We start from the raw sequence: 19,329 nt of genomic DNA, 5'->3' as shown, positions 1-19,329 counted from the left end.
TTTATACCCGAAATTTACATTCTGAGATTTATACCCTATAATCTATACCCCGTGAATTGTACCCTATAAACTATACCCTATGATTTATTCACTGGTTTTTATTCACTGTGATTTATTCACTGTTTTTAATTCATTGTGATTTATACACCTTTATTTATGTAAAATTTGGAATATTAACTACACATTGTTTAATGGTTGGGTGGATCGATATAGACGGGTGGGTTACTGCTGGGCAGGTGGGCGCACAGGTGAACGAACAGATGGATAGTTGGATAGATATTAGCTGGATGGGTGAGTGGAGTGGGTTTCGGGTGAGTGGAAGGGGCCTGCGGGCGGGTGTGTGGGTGTGCGGTGAGGCGTCCTTGGGGGTGGGTGGGTGTTCAGGTGGCGAGGCGTCCTTGGGGTGGGTGGGCTGGTAGGTGGGTGTATCACACAACCTTCCCACGCTACCTTCCTTGCTAATGTGTACACTCAGTCATCACATTTGCATATCCTCACTTTCCTACTCTACACTTCCATATTTATACCAGCACCCCCCCTCCCCACACTCCCTCTTCTTCCTTTCTTTCTTCCCCCTCCCATTCTTTCATCCTTCCTTTTCCCTTCATATCTTTCCCACTCCCTCTCCTTTAACTGTTCTCCATACTAGTTTAACCCGTTCATTCCCCCCTTCTCTCTCTCTCTCTCTTGCCTGATCGTAGCTATTAATTTCCTCTCTATATTGACCTGTGTTCACACCCTGACGTGGACAAACAGTCTATTACTGATGACAGTGCTGTGTGTGTGTGTGTGTGTGTGTGTGTGTGTGTGTGTGTGTGTGTGTGTGTGTGTGTGTGTGTGTGTGTGTGTGTGTGTGTACTCACTTAATTGTACTCACCTAATTGTGGTTGCAAGGGTCGAGACTCTGCTCCTGGCCCCGCCTTTTCACTGATCGCTACTAGGTCCTCTCTCTCTCTCTCTCTGCTTCCTGAGCTTTGTCATACCTCGTCTTAAAGCTATGTATGGTTCCTGCCTCCACTACCTCACTTTCCAGACTATTCCACTTCCTGACAATTCTATGACTGAAGAAATACTTCCTAACATCCCTGTGACTCGTCTGAGTCTTCAGCTTCCAATTGTGACCCCTTGTTTCTGTGTCCCATCTCTGGAACATCCTGTCTCTGTCCACCTTGTATATTCCGCGCAGTATTTTGTATGTCGTTATCATGTCTCCCCTGACCGCCCTGTCCTCCAGTGTCGTCAGTCTGATTTCCCTCAACCTTTCTTCGTAGGACATTCCCCTGAGCTCCGGAACTAGCCTTGTTGCAAACCTTTGTACTTTCTCTAATTTCATGACGTGCTTGACCAGGTGTGGGTTCCAGACTGGTGCTGCGTGTGTACTCACCTAGTTGTACTCACCTAGTTGAGGTTGCGGGGGTCGAGTCCGAGCTCCTGGCCCCGCCTCTTTACTGATCGCTACTAGGTCACTCTCCCTGAACCGTGAGCTTTATCATACCTCTGCTTAAAGCTATGTATGGATCCTGCCTCCACTACATCGCTTCCCAAACTATTCCACTTACTGACTACTCTGTGGCTGAAGAAACACTTCCTAACATCCCTGTGATTCATCTGTGTCTTCAACTTCCAACTGTGTCTCCTTGTTACTGTGTCCAATCTCTGGAACATCCTGTCTTTGTCCACCTTGTCAATTCCTCTCAGTATTTTGTATGTCGTTATCATGTCCCCCCTATCTCTCCTGTCCTCCAGTGTCGTCAGGTTGATTTCCCTTAACCTCTCCTCGTAGGACATACCTCTTAGCTCTGGGACTAGTCTTGTTGCAAACCTTTGCACTTTCTCTAGTTTCTTTACGTGCTTGGCTAGGTGTGGGTTCCAAACTGGTGCCGCATACTCCAATATGGGCCTGGTAAGACACATATGCAACAGTTAGGTATCTTTATTTCGAAACGTTTTGCCTACACAGTAGGCTTCTTCAATCGAGTACAGAAAAGTTGATAGAAGCAGAAGATACTTGAAGACGATGTAATCGATGTAATCGACTGAAGAAGCCTACTGTGTAGGCGAAACGTTTCGAAATAAAGATACCTAACTGTTGCATATGTGTCTTACCTAACAACCTGTCGGTATTTTATACCATTTTAATGTTCAATATGGGCATAACGTACACGGTGTACAGGGTCCTGAACGATTCCTTATTAAGATGTCGGAATGCTGTTCTGAGGTTTGCTAGGCGCCCATATGCTGCAGCAGTTATTTGGTTGATGTGCGCTTCAGGAGATGTGCCTGGTGTTATACTCACCCCAAGATCTTTTTCCTTGAGTGAGGTTTGTAATCTCTGGCCCCCTAGACTGTACTCCGTCTGCGGTCTTCTTTGCCCTTCCCCAATCTTCATGACTTTGCACTTGGTGGGATTGAACTCCAGGAGCCAATTGCTGGACCAGGTCTACAGCCTGTCCAGATCCCTTTGTAGTTCTGCCTGGTCTTCGATCGAGTGAATTCTTCTCATCAACTTCACGTCATCTGCAAACAGGGACACCTCAGAGTCTATTCCTTCCGTCATGTCGTTCACAAATACCAGAAACAGCACTGGTCCTAGGACTTACCCCTGTGGGACCCCGCTGGTCACAGGTGCCCACTCTGACACCTCGCCACGTACCATGACTCGCTGCTGTCTTCCTGACAAGTATTCCCTGATCCATTGTAGTGCCTTCCCTGTTATCCGTGCTTGGTCCTCCAGTTTTTGCACCAATCTCTTGTGTGGAACTGTGTCAAACGCCTTCTTGCAGTCCAAGAATATGCAATCCACCCACCCCTCTCTCTCTTGTCTTACTGCTGTGTGTCTTACTGCTGTGTGTATGTACTCACCTATTTGTGGTTGCAGGGGTCGAGTGTGTGTGTGTGTGTGTGTGTGTGTGTGTGTGTGTGTGTGTGTGTGTGTGTGTGTGTGTGTGTGTGTGTGTGTGTGTGTGTGTGTGTGCGTGTGTGTGTGTACGCGCTCAGGCAAAAATCGATAACCACTTTAGGTCAAAAAAAAAAATCATTGACAATGCAGTGTTCTTTTCTCTCCTGGGATCTCCAGACAGCGAGCACTTCCAGGTTAATCCAAATATTGACTTCGAGTGCTTCCTTGTGCCTCTTCACACACTCATATAAAAAGAAAAACCTCTCGTTTCACCCGCGTCCCTGAACATGTTGGAGCGTCCCTTGACATGCTGGAGCATTTCTGGACATGCTAGAGCGTTTCTGGTCATGTTGGAGCGTCCCTTGACATGGTGGAGTGTCCCTGGACATTGTGGAGTGTCCCTGGACATGTTGGAGGCCAATATGCATCGTCTCAATATATATAAACCCTACATCAACGTACATCAACTTCAACATACATCACAACATAGCCAATACTGATATTTGTCGATGAGAAGTAGAATATAAATCCACAATGTTGTGGCCACAGCAAATCTTAAAATAACCCCACACTATGGAGAGGAGATTCAACACATTATTTCGCTCCTTCCTGGCCTATTATTATTCCCAATAATGGTTCAGGAAGGACCAAAACGTTGCCGATGTTTTATATCCCATGTATGGGTACGTTTTGAAGTCTTCCAGGTGTGCACAATAAACTAGCTACTACCATCCACAGGAGAGTTAAGGGGTGCACAATAAACTAGCTACTACCATCCACAGGAGAGTTAAGGGGTGCACAATAAACTAGCTACTACCATCCACAGGAGAGTTAAGGGGTGCACAATAAACTAGCTACTACCATCCACAGGAGGGTTAAGGGTGCACAATAAACTAGCTACTACCATCCACAGGAGGGTTAAGGGTGCACAATAAACTAGCTACTACCATCCACAGGAGGGTTAAGGGGTGCACAATAAACTTGTTACTACCTACGTTATGTACAAGGACACAATAATGAGAAATAAAAGACGAAAATAATAGAGTGGAACGTAAATAACAGCAACAGATTGCAAGGATTGATGGAGTGTGTGGTAGAGATAATGTGAATTACCAGGAGGAAAGAGTTGGCTGTAAGAGGTTTAGGAAGAGATCTTCAAGTGTTAAGAGCTTGTCACTTACCCCGGGCATCCATCCTCTTAGTGTTGATGGAGTAGTGTGAGATGGAGTGGAGCTGGTTTGGTGAGAAGTGATTTTGAGAGGAGTGTTTGAAGTGATGGTGGGGGTGAGGGCGTGGTGATGGAAGAGGTGAGGGAGTGGTGATGGTGGGGTGAGGGTGTGGTGATGGTGGGGTGAAGAAGTGGTGATGGTGGGGGTGAGGGAGCGGTGATGGAAGGGGTGAGGGTGTGGTGATAGTGGCGTGAGGGAGTGGTGAGGGTGGGGGTGTCGTGAGGGTGAGGGAATACTGAAGTGAGGGGAATGATGGAACAGTCTGGGAGTGGTGAAGGAAGGGTGAGTGGTAGTTGACATCTCAGATAGAAAACTGAGTTTGCATTTATTTTCCCCCTATCCTTCCTTTGACGTCCTCTGTCTCCTCCATATGAATGCAGAAGCACCCACAAAACTATACCCACACCAACACATAGTAACTCCAGGGATACTGTACGAAAAAGTCTAGCCGCCCTAACTACTCAATTATTAAGGAATTATGATACAAAATTACTTCCTGTCATAGCTGACCTCTTCATGAGAGGTACCAGCTTCATGGATTATTATTGTTATGGAGGAAGCGCTAAATCCGCAAGCTTCATACAGTGCCTTATACAGCTTCATAGAAGAAATGTTCATTTTTTTTTTTCAAAAGATATGCTTCAATTTTTACTGATAATTCTTTTTCCATTAGCAACTGCAGGAAATTGCTAAGCTAAATAACTCACTCCAATGTTTGTAGCAGTTCAAGGTCTTTGTTACTGTCACCAGTACTTCGTCAGGCGCTTGCAATACAATGAAACTGAAAGAAGTGTCTTACCTGATAAAGTTTGCGTTGCCAGACAGACGAGCAGCAAGAGTACCAAGAGGAAGACGCTTCTGTCCTCCATTCCGGACTTTGCTCTCTGAAAAAAAAGAAAAATATCATCACAGATGCTACACTTGACTTGGGGGGTTGAAGTCTGTCGACTACACGAGGGTCATTAACGCTGCCTGTGACACTTTTCACCACCAGTCAAGAATAAGGATTAAACTCTGAGTGTATATGCACGGAGAGATATACACCTCAGGGTATCTACATATCATGTGTGAATACATGGTTAACTAACCGCTTTTAAATGTTCACAGATCTTTTTTTCATTAACGTGGATTCACAGTGACGTATTAACAACAAAAGTAAACAAAATACACACTTTGGAAGACAAGCTTGAAGAACGTTAGTAAATTTGTCAGGCAGGAACGACCTCTCATGAATCTATGCTATGCTAAGACTCATTAATCAGATTATGTGCTTTAAGGTTGCTTCTAATAATATCAGCTATAAATGACACTAATAATTTGCCTGCTATAGACGTCAGGCTAACTGGACGATAATTTGATGGAATGGACTTATCGCTTGATTTGTATTAAGACAGACTTGTCTCTGACTTAATACAGATCTACACAGAGAGAAACCTTGTGATGAATTGATGAAGATCTACACAGAGAGAAACCTTGTGATGAATTGATGAAGATCTACACAGAGAGAAACCTTGTGATGAATTGATGAAGATCTACACAGAGAGAAACCTTGTGATGAATTGATGAAGATCTACACAGAGAGAAACCTTGTGATGAATTGATGAAGATCTACACAGAGAGAAACCTTGTGATGAATTGATGAAGATCTACACAGAGAGAAACCTTGTGATGAATTGATGAAGATCTACACAGAGAGAAACCTTGTGATGAATTGATGAAGATCTACACAGAGAGAAACCTTGTGATGAATTGATGAAGATCTACACAGAGAGAAACCTTGTGATGAATTGATGAAGATCTACACAGAGAGAAACCTTGTGATGAATTGATGAAGATCTACACAGAGAGAAACCTTGTGATGAATTGATGAAGATCTACACAGAGAGAAACCTTGTGATGAATTGATGAAGATCTACACAGAGAGAAACCTTGTGATGAATTGATGAAGATCTACACAGAGAGAAACCTTGTGATGAATTGATGAAGATCTACACAGAGAGAAACCTTGTGATGAATTGATGAAGATCTACACAGAGAGAAACGCTGTACCAATTAAAGCCTGTCTTGGAACTTCAGTCTTTTCTTGACGTTTTGAATCAGTCCTCGGGAAATCAATGGCGGGTTTTGTGTAGTTCGTAACGGAAGAGAAGACAGATGGCGCTGCTACGAAGAGAACATAAGATAGAATAGGAACATCAGATGTAACAGGATCTTGTAATGGAACAGGATCATTTGATGGAACAGGATCATTTGACGGAACAGGATCATCTGATGGAACAGATTCATCTGATGGAACAGGAACCTTCTGACTGAGCTGGGAACATACTTTTTTTCAAACAGTAAAGGCGCCAGTGGTAGTAGAGAGAGTTGAGGAACGGGAGTGCATCTGTGGAATGTACAAACAATGGCAGCTGCTACAACTTACGCTCCCTGCTAACACACACACACACACACACACACACACACACACACACACACACACACACACACACACACACACACACACACACACACACACACACACAACACAGGTAACGGTATTGTCTCAGAGGTGCAAAAAACCTACTTGTAAATCATGTTTGTTTTTTTAATTAAGAGGTCCACCCTCGTCGCTGGAGGGGTGTTGTACCTGGAAGATGGAGGGAGGGAGAGAGGGAGGGTGGGAGGGAGCAAGGGATGGGTGACAGAGCAAGGGTGCAAGGAATCCCAAATCCGCCCACATAAACACACACACACACACATATATAGAGCAGGGAGAGATTCGACCTAGTAGCGACCAGTGAAGAGGCGGAGCCAGGAGCTGTGACTCGATTCTTGCACCCACAAATAAGTGAGTACCTGCAACAGTGCTAGACCTTCACAACCTTGCAGAAATCTGTCCCTTGGGTATATAATCTAATTCTCATACATTATCTAATTATCATATATAACCTAATTCTAATGTATAATCTAATTCTAATGTATAACCTAATTCTAATGTGTAATCTATGTCTAACATTACCCTCAAGACTCCGAGAGAAAACAATGTAGTAATAATACGACCTCAAAACTGATTTATACTTCCCCTGACGGTACTCTTGTGGGTCGGGGGGTAATTTGTTCCACGTAATTGGGCAATACGCCGTAAAAATACTTGCAGACAAGGTATAAAATGAGATTAATGAAGGAGAGAGACCCTGGGAGAGAATGCATACCCAGCCTGTGTATACACACCAGTACACAAATAACCCGCACATAGAAGACGATGACGACGTTTCTGTCCGGACCGAAATGTTGTCGAAACTTTCTCCTATGTGTGGGTTATTTTTCTATTGTTCCGGCCACGGTATTTTGCCTTTTTGTTGGTGATACACCGCAGTGTCGCCAGCAACAGCCGACACCGCTTACCAGATTGTTAAGAAAGATAAGCACTAAGATTTCTCCTACATTGGTGCCTAACACAGCTGGAGGTGGACGAGTGGAGGCAAGTTTTGGAGGTAAAATGATGGCTGTAAACGTTAAAGGCGACCACTTAGGCTAAACGGCTTGCTGAGACGAACCTGGCCATTTAATGGTCGCTGTGAGTGGCGTTCACTGTTATACTATATATATATATATATATATATATATATATATATATATATATATATATATATATATATATATATATATATATATATATATATATATAATCAGAATATGCAAAATAACCACTGTGAAAGGATAGTGAAATTCCAAGCGCTTTCGTGACTTCTCACATTATCAAGGAACTATGTAAATAGACGCAAACACAAACACCCATAAAGACACTTACAATAAACTTAATAATAATTAGCAACCAGAAATTAGCAGCTCTTGAAGTTTCATTACATAAAATTAATTTTTTCAATAGACCACAAAAATATCACATAGCCTTACTGTAACTCAAAACGTAAACACTGGGGAAAACACTGTGTTAGTGATTACGGTATGACGTCATACTTAACCACAACACTTGAACTAGTTAGGGAATTCTCATCATGGGAATATTGAAATTGGCAAAAGAAGCGGTGATGTTACTGAGCAAAAGGTAATATTTCGGTCGAGAACATTAGGGTAATACCATATCTTTCTCTAAGGTAATGCCAGTATGGTTAAGAGAGCGAGGTTCAATTATGGTCTCCTGGATTATACGATTCTGGAACACGATTATGCGGATTATACAGTTGATGCCCGGAAAATTGAGTCAGCAAGTCCACTCTTTCATTAGAGTTAAGCACAGAGGTCAAAGATGAGAGAGAGAGAGAGAGAGAGAGAGAGAGAGAGAGAGAGAGAGAGAGAGAGAGAGAGAGAGAGAGAGAGAGAGAGAGAGACAGACAGACAGACAGACAGACAGACAGAGATAGAGATGGGAGGGGGGAGCGAGAGAGAGAGAGAGAGTGAAGGTGAGGACCCTTAGTGTAAGATCGTGTACTCCTTATCGCACTCCCTGTGTTTAGTTGAGTCCAACACGGACGTGAGGACAAGTACGTTCATTCCTGGGCTCAACCTGAGTCGTGATCAACAAGGAGAAGGTCCTCTCAAAAAAAAAGGTCAGTGGTCAATGACCTGACCATGGAAGGTCAGGGTGACTCTGAGAAAGCCGTAAAGAAATAGAAGCGACTGTAAACCTGACGATGTTCCAGGAAGGATCGAAAAAACCTATAATTTTCATTTCCAAAAAACTGTAGACTTAGTTTGAAGAAACAATGTGTGTGTGTGTGTGTGTGTGTGTGTGTGTGTGTGTGTGTGTGTGTGTGTGTGTGTGTGTGTGTGTGTGTGTGTGTGTGTGTGTGTGTGTGTGAGAGAGAGAGAGAGAGAGAGAGAGAATGTGTGTACAGAAGCTACCCCCTCGCGTTCTGCCTCACTGAACCAGTTAACTTCATCTAACTGTAAACAGACGCTAATGACGTCAAGTTTCAAAGCGTAACAATATTTACATCTGTCTACGAATACTAAACAAGACCAGCAACGACAATAAACAAGTAATAACAGCAACACTAAACAAGTAGAACAATGACACCAGACAAGAACAACGACACTAGACAAGAAGAACAACCACGCTGAACAAGTAAAAGCAACAACGAAACTAAAAAAGATTAACAACGATACAAAAACCTCTGCTGGTGATGGTTGTGTGGATGTATCCTTTCTTATAAGATGTATTCCTTCTTACAAGATGTATCCCTTCTTATAAGTTGTATCCCTTCTTATAAGATGTATCCCTTATAAGGTGTATCCCTTCTTGCAAGATGCATCCCTTCTTATAATATGTGTCCCTGCTTATAAGATGTATCCCTTCCTATAAGATGGTTGTATCTTTATATACTTGATACAGACCTACTGTGTGTATATGTCTGCAGGCTATGCAGATATTTGTCGTAATATTATTATTATTAGCAGCAGCAACAGTAGTAGTAATAGTAGTAGTAGTAGTGGTAGTAGTAGTAGTAGTGGTAGTAGTAGTAGTAGTAGTGGTGGTAGTAGTAGTAGTAGTAGTAGCAGTAGTAGTAGTAGTAGTAGTAGTAATAGTAGCAGTAGTAGTGGTAGTAGTAGTGGTAGTAGTAGTAGTAGTAGTAGTAGCAGTAGTAGTAGTAGTAGTAGTAGCAGTAGTAGTAGTGGTGGTGGTGGTAGTAGTCTCAGAAGTAGTAATAGTAGCAGTGGTGGTGGTATCAGTAGTAGTAGTAGTAATAGTAGAAGGGATAGTGGTGGTGGTAGTAGTAGCAGAAGTTGTAGAAGATGATGATGATGATGATGATGATGACGGCAAGGATGACGATGATGATAATGATGATGAATGAAATATAAATGAAAAAAATTACACACAAGAAAAAAGAAAGAAGTACTAGCGAGGGTGTGTGTGTGTGTGTGTGTGTGTGTGTGTGTGTGTGTGTACTCAAATGCGTCTACATGGGTCAAGACATAGCTACGAGGTGAGTTGTAACCTAGCTTGTAGATAAAATGTAGGTCACTCTAGTCCTCCTGGAGGGTACTGTAGCCCTCCTGGAGGGTACTGTAGCCTTCCTGGAGGGTACTGTAACCCTCCTGGAGGGTACTGTAGCCCTCCTGGAGGGTAATGTAGCCCTCCTGGAGGGTACTGTAGCCCTCCTGGAGGGTACTGTAGCCCTCCTGGAGGGTACTTAAGCCCTCCTGGAGGGTACTGTAGCCCTCCTGGAGGGTACTTAAGCCCTCCTGGAGGGTACTGTAGCCCTCCTGGAGGGTACTGTAGCCCTCCTGGAGGGTACTGTAGCCCTCCTGGAGGGTACTGTGTGTAGTAAGGCACCTTAAAGGCATTCACCCTTTGCCATACAACTGAAGACATTAAAAAAACTTCAGAATAAATAGAAAATAAAAGGCGTCCCTTGAAAGCGCTTTACTGAGAAGCTGATGTCAGAAATCTGTTGTTAACTTTTTGGTCTTCTTGTTTCTGAAACACAACATGAATATTGTTACAACAGTAACAGAAATCAATAACAGAAGAAAATAATTCTCAATTAAAAAAAAACAGAGAAAAAGTGTGATAAGAGGATGTAAACAAATACTGCAATTATATTTTATCAGATACAGTTTGGCTTCGTATCTTGGAGTCGTTGAAATCTCCCGCGACACCCGACACTGCTGCTTCTGTTGTGTTTACTATCATCACTTGTAGATGAATGGTTCAGAGAACAGACATGTTGATAAATTAGACACATGTGCAACTCTTGGGTATCTTTATTGAGGAAACGTTTCGCCACACAGTGGCTTCATCAGTCCATCAAGATTGATGGACTGAACACATCGACTCCAGGTTGAGGGACTGATTACCTCATTACATAAGAACATAAGAAAGGAGGAACACTGCAGCAGGCCTGTTGGCCCATACTAGGCAGGTCCTTTACAATTCATCCCACTAACAAAACATTTGCCCTACCCAATTTTCAATGCCACCCAAGAAATAAGCTCTGATGTGAAAGTCCCACTCAAATCCAACCCATCCCACTCATGTACTTATCCAACCTAGTTTTGAAACTACCCAAAGTCCCAGCCTCAATAACCCAACTAGGTAGACTGTTCCACTCATCAACTACCCTATTTCCAAACCAATACTTTCCGATGTCCTTTCTAAATCTAAACTTATCTAATTTAAATCCATTACTGCGCGTTCTCTCTTGGAGAGACATCCTCAAGACCTTATTAATATCCCCTTTATTAATACCTATCTTCCACTTATACACTTCGATCAGGTCTCCTCTCATTCTTCGTCTAACAAGTGAATGTAACTTAAGAGTCTTCAATCTTTCTTCATAAGGAAGATTTCTGATGCTATGTATTAATTTAGTCATCCTACGCTGAATGTTTTCTAACGAATTTATGTCCATTTTGTAATACGGAGACCAGAACTGAGCTGCATAATCAAGGTGAGGCCTTACTAATGATGTATAAAGCTGCAGTATGACCTCTGGACTTCTGTTGCTTACACTTCTTGATATAAATCCCAGTAATCTATTTGCCTTATTACGTACGCTTAGGCATTGCTGTCTTGGTTTAAGGTTGCTGCTCACCATAACCCCCAAGTCCTTTTCGTAATCTGTATGGCTAAGTTCTACATCATTTAATTTATAAGTACTAGGGTTATGGGCACTCCCAAGCTTCAGAACCTTGCATTTATCTACATTGAACTGCATCTGCCACTTTTCTGACCAAGAATAGAGTTTGTTTAAATCCTCCTGAAGTTCCCTAACATCTACGTTTGAATCAATTATCCTACCTATCTTTGTGTCATCGGCGAATTTGCTCATATCACTAGTAATTCCCTCATCAAGATCATTGATATATATTATAAATAACAACGGGCCCAAGACTGATCCCTGTGGAACGCCACTTGTTACAGATCCCCACTCGGATTTAACCCCATTTATGGACACTCTCTGCTTCCTGTCAGTGAGCCATGACTCGATCCACGAGAGCACTTTTCCCCCAATGCCATGAGCTGCCACTTTCTTTAACAGTCTATGGTGCGGAACTCTATCAAAAGCCTTACTAAAATCTAAGTAAATAATATCAAATTCTTTATTGTGGTCAACAGCCTCAAAAGCTTTACTGAAGAAAGTTAATAAATTAGTTAGACAAGACCGGCCTCTTGTGAATCCATGCTGAGTATCATTAATCAAGCTATGCTTATCGAGATGGCTTCTTATAATCTCAGCTATAATTGACTCTAGTAATTTGCCTACAATTGAGGTCAGGCTTATTGGGCGGTAATTTGACGGTAACGACTTGTCCCCTGTTTTAAAAATAGGAGTTACATTAGCCATCTTCCACATATCAGACACTACACCTGTTTGAAGAGATAAATTAAAAATATTAGTTAATGGTTCACAGAGTTCCATTTTGCATTCCTTAAGAACCCTTGAAAAAACCTCATCAGGACCCGGCGACTTATTTTGCTTCAGTCTGTCTATCTGCCTCACAACCATCTCACTAGTGACTGTGATGTTACATAATTTATCTTCTTCTAGCCCACTGTAAAAATTAATTACTGGAATATTGTTAGTGTCCTCCTGTGTAAAAACTGAGAGAAAATAATTATTTAAAATCAAGCACATTTCATTCTCATTGTCAGTAAGGTGCCCATAGTTATTTTTAAGGGGACCTATCTTATCTCTAACTTTTGTTCTATAGACCTGGAAAAAACTTTTTGGGTTAGTTTTAGAATCCCTAGCAACTTTAATTTCATAGTCCCTTTTAGCTTTTCTTATCCCCTTTTTAATGTCCCTCTCAATGTCAATATACTGATTCATAAGATGACCCTCACCTCTTTTGATACGCCTATAAATTCCTTTCTTATGCCCTAGTAGATACTTGAGCCCACCATTCATCCATTTTGGGTCATTTCTATTTGATCTAATTTCTTTATATGGGATAAACGCTCTTTGAGCAGCATGTATAGTGTTCAGAAAACTGTCATATTGATAGCTCTCTTCGTTACCCCAGTCAACAGATGATAAGTGTTCTCTAAGCCCATCGTAATCTGCTAAGCGAAAATCTGGGACTGTTACTGAGTTATCGCTACTATCGTACTTCCATTCAATGCTAAATGTAATTGACTTGTGGTCGCTAGCACCCAGTTCCTCTGAAATTTCTAAATTATTAACAAGGGATTCATTGTTTGCCATAACTAAGTCAAGCAGGTTATTTCCCCTTGTAGGTTCTGTCACAAACTGCTTCAAAAAACAATCCTGAAATACTTCTAAGAAGTCGTACGATTCTAAATTCCCAGTCAAGAAATTCCAATCAACATGACTAAAGTTAAAGTCTCCTAGAATTACTACATTATCGTGCCTTGTGGCCTTAACAATTTCCTCCCATAGTAGTTTCCCTTGGTCCCTATCTAAGTTAGGGGGACGGTATATCACTCCTAAAATCAGTTTTTCATGCCCCTCTGAAAATTCTATCCAAACAGACTCTGTATGTGTTACTTCAGACTTAATACCCGTTTTTATGCAACAGTTCAAGCGATCTCGGACATACAATGCCACCCCACCCCACCTCCCAATACTTCTATCTTCTTGGAACAATTTAAAACCCTGAATATGACATTCCGCAGGCATGTCCCGACTTTTTGAATTAAACCACGTCTCAGTTAAGGCAAATACATCAATGTTACCTACACTAGCAACTAATCTCAACTCGTCCATCTTATTCCTAGCACTACGGCAATTAGCATAATAAACATTGAAAGACTCTCCTTTCTCTTTACCCTTCCTGCTCATTTCTATTTTCCTACTAAACCTATTACTGTCCTTATCACCCAAGGTCCCTGGCTTTTCAATATCTATCTCGTTCTTATTATTACTAGTTTCCCTAGAACTCGTAATATTACTACACTGGGACTTCACTGTTTTCCTGCCAAAACCCATACCACTAACTATTCCTAGTTTAAAGTCCTAACTGCTCCCTCCACTGCAGTTGCCAGTGCTTCCACCCCACACCTAGATAAGTGAACCCCATCCCTAGCATACATGTCATTTCTGCCATAGAAGAGGTCCCAGTTGTCAATGAATGTTACCGCATTTTCCTTACAGTATTTGTTCAGCCAGCAATTGACACCAATTGCCCTGGACAACCATTCACTTCCAACTCCCCTCCTTGGCAAAATACCACATATGAGAGGGTTCCCACCCTTACTTCTAATTATTTCTATTGCTGACCTATACCTGCTAATCAGGTCCTCACTCCTACGTCTGCCAACATCGTTGCCTCCAGCACTGAGACAGATAATAGGATTGCTCCCATTACCTCTCATGATGTCATCCAGACGGCTAACAATATCCTCCATCCCAGCCCCAGGAAAGCAAACTCTCTGTCTCCTACTCCTGTCCTTCAAGCAGAACGCCCTATCCATATACCTAACTTGGCTATCCCCAACAACAACAATATTCTTACCTTCCTTAATGTCTTTTGTCGTGTCGTTCCCAGTAGTCAACTCACATTCGTCGGGTAGCACTGAGAATGTATTGGATGTTTCCACAACAGTTTCCACGGCAGTCTCTTTCTTCTTCATCGTTTCTACCTTTCCATTCGTCTTCTTAATCGTCAACTTCTTTCCCTGCTGTCCAGCCACTGACCAGTTTCCCTTCTTGACCTGAGGACTCAAAACAGGAGGACTACGAATCTTCTTGTTTTCCTCGGTCAATCGCCTAATTTCCAAATTCGCCAACCTCAATTCTTCCTTAAGCTGTTGGTAAAGTTCTTCAAGATTCTCCTTTGTATGGACTGATGAAGCCACTGTGTGGCGAAACGTTTCCTCAATAAAGATACCCAAGAGTTGCACATGTTTCTAATTTATCACTATCATCATTATCAGTTTATCGTAATTATGATCATTTTCGCTAATTCCGTGTTTATTATTATCAATATTATTCTTATTCTTATTATCTCTTCTATCATATTAATTATTTAAATTATTGTTGCTATTATTATTATTATTATTATTATTACTACTGTTTACTATTACTGCTTCTACTACTACTAACAATAATAATAAAATTATTACTGTTATTATTATTATTATTATTATCATCATTGCCGTGAATTGTATTTTCAGCATACACTAACTGTACGCACCAGAGTCTTAAAACAAGACTTGCAGGAGGACCACACGTGACTGTGAAGGTCTTTACTCAAGAAATAGTAGCAACGACACAGCTAGACCCCGGGATGGGTCGTCATACATGTCCATACACACACTGACCGTGGGTTACACCAACCCACTGACCGTGGGTTACACCAACCCACTGACCGTGGGTTACAATAACGAACAGAGCGTTGTAATCCGAAGCTGGATTCCTCAGATTGTGGTAGACCTGACGTGGGGTGAGGGGAGGGGGGTAAGCGGCAGGGAGGTGAAGTTGGTGTGGGGATAAGGGCCGGCGTGGGGCAGGACGTGGTGCAGGCTCGGGACTCCGTCCAGTAATCGGGAGACACACGCTTCCTCTCTGAAAGGTCGAGGCATCAAGGTGCTCCCTACGGCAGATCTCCAGGAGTGTACACAAGTAGGAGAGGAGGAAGGCTCGGTGTTGGCAGTGGTACGCTTGGCTAAGTCAGAGTACACAGCCTTGAGACACAGGGTGTGTGATGTTGTAGTACTTGGGAGTACATGGAACTACAAGGAAATACAAGGGAATATAGGAGAATACAAGGAGAATGATAGAAAGCAGAGGATATTGCAATCGGAATCAAGGATATCTAGCTAGAAGCTACGGTAGAGAAATTATTATAATTATAATCATGGGGGACGCTAAACCCGTTAGACTATACAGCACATGTGGGGGGGATGAAGATATTCAGGCTTAGTTCAGGAAACCGGAGCACAGATTCCATTCTCTATATCAAGAGCCCCTGACCAGCGTCAAGGAACCTCCCTAGAGAGAGAGAGAGAGAGAGAGAGAGAGAGAGAGACAGACAGACAGACAGACAGACAGACAGACAGACAGACAGAGATACAGACAGACAGACATAAAAAGACTTTGACACGCCTGGAGATTTTAAGTGTGTTGACCATTTCATCCCTTCCTCCTCCTCTCCTTCACTACATGTCATGTTTGCACTGTGGCTCCAGCTGTCTCTTTGATGGCATCATTTAGTAATGCAAATTGTAATGCCGTAGAAACACACACACACACACACACACACACACACACACACACACACACACACACACACACACACACACACACACACACACACACACACAGATGAGCAGGACGAAGATGAGCAGGACCCAGACACAGGAGGAAGGGCAAACACACCCCACAGAATCTCCCACCAAAAGACTCCAACCGCGACATTCCCAACGCAACTGAGCAACCTATACAACCCACTCACTGTTCCCTCTGCCACCAACCCCCATATCACAAACCTCACCCCAACAGCTGTCCCTTATGGGCATTCTGACCCCACCCCCATCATCACAAACCCCACCTACACCACAGCCCCATATAGGCCCCCACCAAGGCTCTCGCTCCCCCAACCCCAATTTTCTTGCATGACCACAATGATAGAAAAGAAACTGAAAGTTTGGTACACAAACGCGGATTGAATAACGAATAAACATGAGGAGTGGAACGAAAGAATCAGTGAGAAATCCCCAGACATCATAGCAGTCACAGAAACAAAACTCGCTGAGACAATAACAGACACAATCTTCCCAACGGGATATCAGATCCTGAGGAAAGATAGAAGGAGTAGAGGGGGATGAGGGGTTGCACTGCTCATAAAACACCGATGGGGATTTCAGGAAATGGAAGGCATGGACATGATTGGAGAAAGAGACTACATTGTAGGTACAATTCAGTCCGGAGAACATAAAGTAGTCATTGGAGTGATGTATAACCCACCACAGAACTGCAGGAGGCCAAGAGAGGAGTACGAAGAAAACAACAGGGTGATGGTGGACACAGTGGCTGAGGTGGCAAGAAGAGCCACTCGAGCAGAGCAAAGTTACTGGTAATGGGCGATTTCAACCACAGGGAGATCGACTGGGAAAACCTGGAGCCACATGGGGGTCCCGAAACATGGAGAGCCAAGATGATGGATGTGGTACTTGAAAACCTCATGCATCAACATGTCAGGGACACAACCAGAGAGAGAGGGGAGGATGAGCCAGCAAGACTGGATCTTGTGTTCACCCTGAGCAGTTCAGACATTGAGGACATCACTTACGAGAGGCCCCTTGGAGCTAGCGATCACGTGGTTCTGAGTTTTGATTATATAGTAGAGTTACAAGTGGAGAAGGTAACAGGAACTGAAGGGGACAGGCCAAACTATAAAAGGGGGGACTACACAGGTATGAGAAACTTCCTGCAGGAGGTTCAGTGGGACAGAGAAATGGTAGGAAAATCAGTAAACGAGATGATGGAATATGTGGCAACAAAGTGCAAGGAGGCAGAGGAAAGGTTTGTTCCCAAGGGAAACAGAAATAATAGGAAGACCAAAACGAGTCCTTGGTTTACCCGAAGGTGTAGGGAGGCAAAAACTAAGTGCAACAGAGAATGGAAAAGGTACAGGAGGCATAGGACCCAGGAAAACAAGGAGATTAGTAGAAGAGCCAGAAAAGAGTATGCACAGATAAGGAGGGAGGCCCAGCGACAGTATGAAAATGACATAGCATCGAAAGTCAAATCTGACCCGAAACTGCTGTGTAGCCACATTAGGAGGAAGACAACAGTCAAGGACCATGTGATAAGGCTGAGGAAAGAAGGTGGAGAACTCACAAGAAACGATCAAGAGGTATGTGAGGAGCTCAACACGAGATTTAAGGAAGTATTTACAGTAGAGACAGGAAGGACTCTGGGGGGACAGACCAGATGGGGACACCAGCAAGGAATACACCAACAAGTGTTGGACGACATACATACAGATGAAGAGGAGGTGAAGAAACTGCTAAGGGACATAGATACCTCAAAGGCAATGGGACCGGACAACATCTCCCCGTGGGTCCTTAGAGAGGGAGCAGATATGCTGTGCGTGCCACTTACCACAATCTTCAACACGTCCCTGGAAACTGGGCAACTACCTGAGGTATGGAAGACGGCAAATGTAGTTCCCATTTTTAAAAAAGGAGACAGAAAAGAGGCACTAAACTATAGATCTGTGTCATTGACGTGTATATTATGCAAAGTTATGGAGTAGATTATCAGGAGGAGAGTGGTGGAGCACCTGGAACGGAACAAGTGTATAAATGCCAACCAGCATGGATTCAAGAAAGGCAAATGAGGAGAATTAAATCAGATGAGGACCAGGCAGGACTTCAAAGAGACCTGGACAGACTGGACACCTGGTCCAGCAAATGGCTTCTCGAATTTAATCCTGCCAAATGTAAAGTCATGAAGATAGGGGAAGGGCACAGAAGACCACAGAAGAGTATAGGCTAGGTGGCCAAAGACTGCAAACCTCACTCAAGGAGAAAGATCTTGGGGTGAGTATAACACCGAGCATGTCTCCGGAAGCACACATCAATCAGATAACTGCTGCAGCATATGGACACCTGGCAAACCTGAGAACAGCATTCCGATACCTTAGTAAGGAATCGTTCAAGACACTGTACACCGTGTATGTCAGGCCCATACTGGAGTATGCAGCACCTGTTTGGAACCCGCACTTGATAAAGCACGTCAAGAAACTAGAGAAAGTACAAAGGTTTGCGACAAGGTTAGTTCCAGAGCTAAGGGGAATGTCCTATGAAGAAAGATTAAGGGAAATCGGCCTGACGACACTGGAGGACAGGAGGGTCAGGGGAGACATGATAACAACATATAAAATACTGCGTGGAATAGACAAGGTGGACAAAGACAGGATGTTCCAGGGAGGGGACACAGAAACAAGAGGCCACAATTGGAAGTTGAAGACACAAATGAGTCAGAGAGATATTAGGAAGTATTTCTTCAGTCATAGAGTTGTCAGGCAGTGGAATAGCCTAGAAAATGACGTAGTGGAGGCAGGAACCATACACAGTTTTAAGACGAGATTTGATAAAGCTCATGGAGCGGGGAGAGAGAGGGCCCAGTAGCAACCGGTGAAGAGGCGGGGCCAGGAGCTAAGACTCGACCCCTGCAACCACAAATAGGTGAGTACACACACACACACACACACACACACACACACACACACACACACACACACACACACACACACACACACACACACACACACACATACACA

At 43.2% G+C, this 19,329-nt stretch overlaps 1 protein-coding gene across 1 annotated transcript in view; it reads right to left on the bottom strand.

The window, feature by feature from the left end:
* tnc (tenectin) overlaps positions 1-19,329 on the bottom strand; it is a 192,435-nt gene that overhangs the window by 37,138 nt on the left and 135,968 nt on the right. The window contains exon 3 of the mRNA XM_070094802.1: positions 4,928-5,012. Coding sequence (XP_069950903.1) covers positions 4,928-4,997 — 70 coding nt within the window. The 5' untranslated portion in view covers positions 4,998-5,012. The remainder of the gene's footprint in view (positions 1-4,927; positions 5,013-19,329) is intronic.

Source organism: Cherax quadricarinatus, chromosome 48 (assembly GCF_038502225.1).
Source record: "Cherax quadricarinatus isolate ZL_2023a chromosome 48, ASM3850222v1, whole genome shotgun sequence".
Lineage (NCBI taxonomy): Eukaryota > Metazoa > Arthropoda > Malacostraca > Decapoda > Parastacidae > Cherax > Cherax quadricarinatus.
This window is presented reverse-complemented; position numbering and strand designations above follow the sequence as displayed.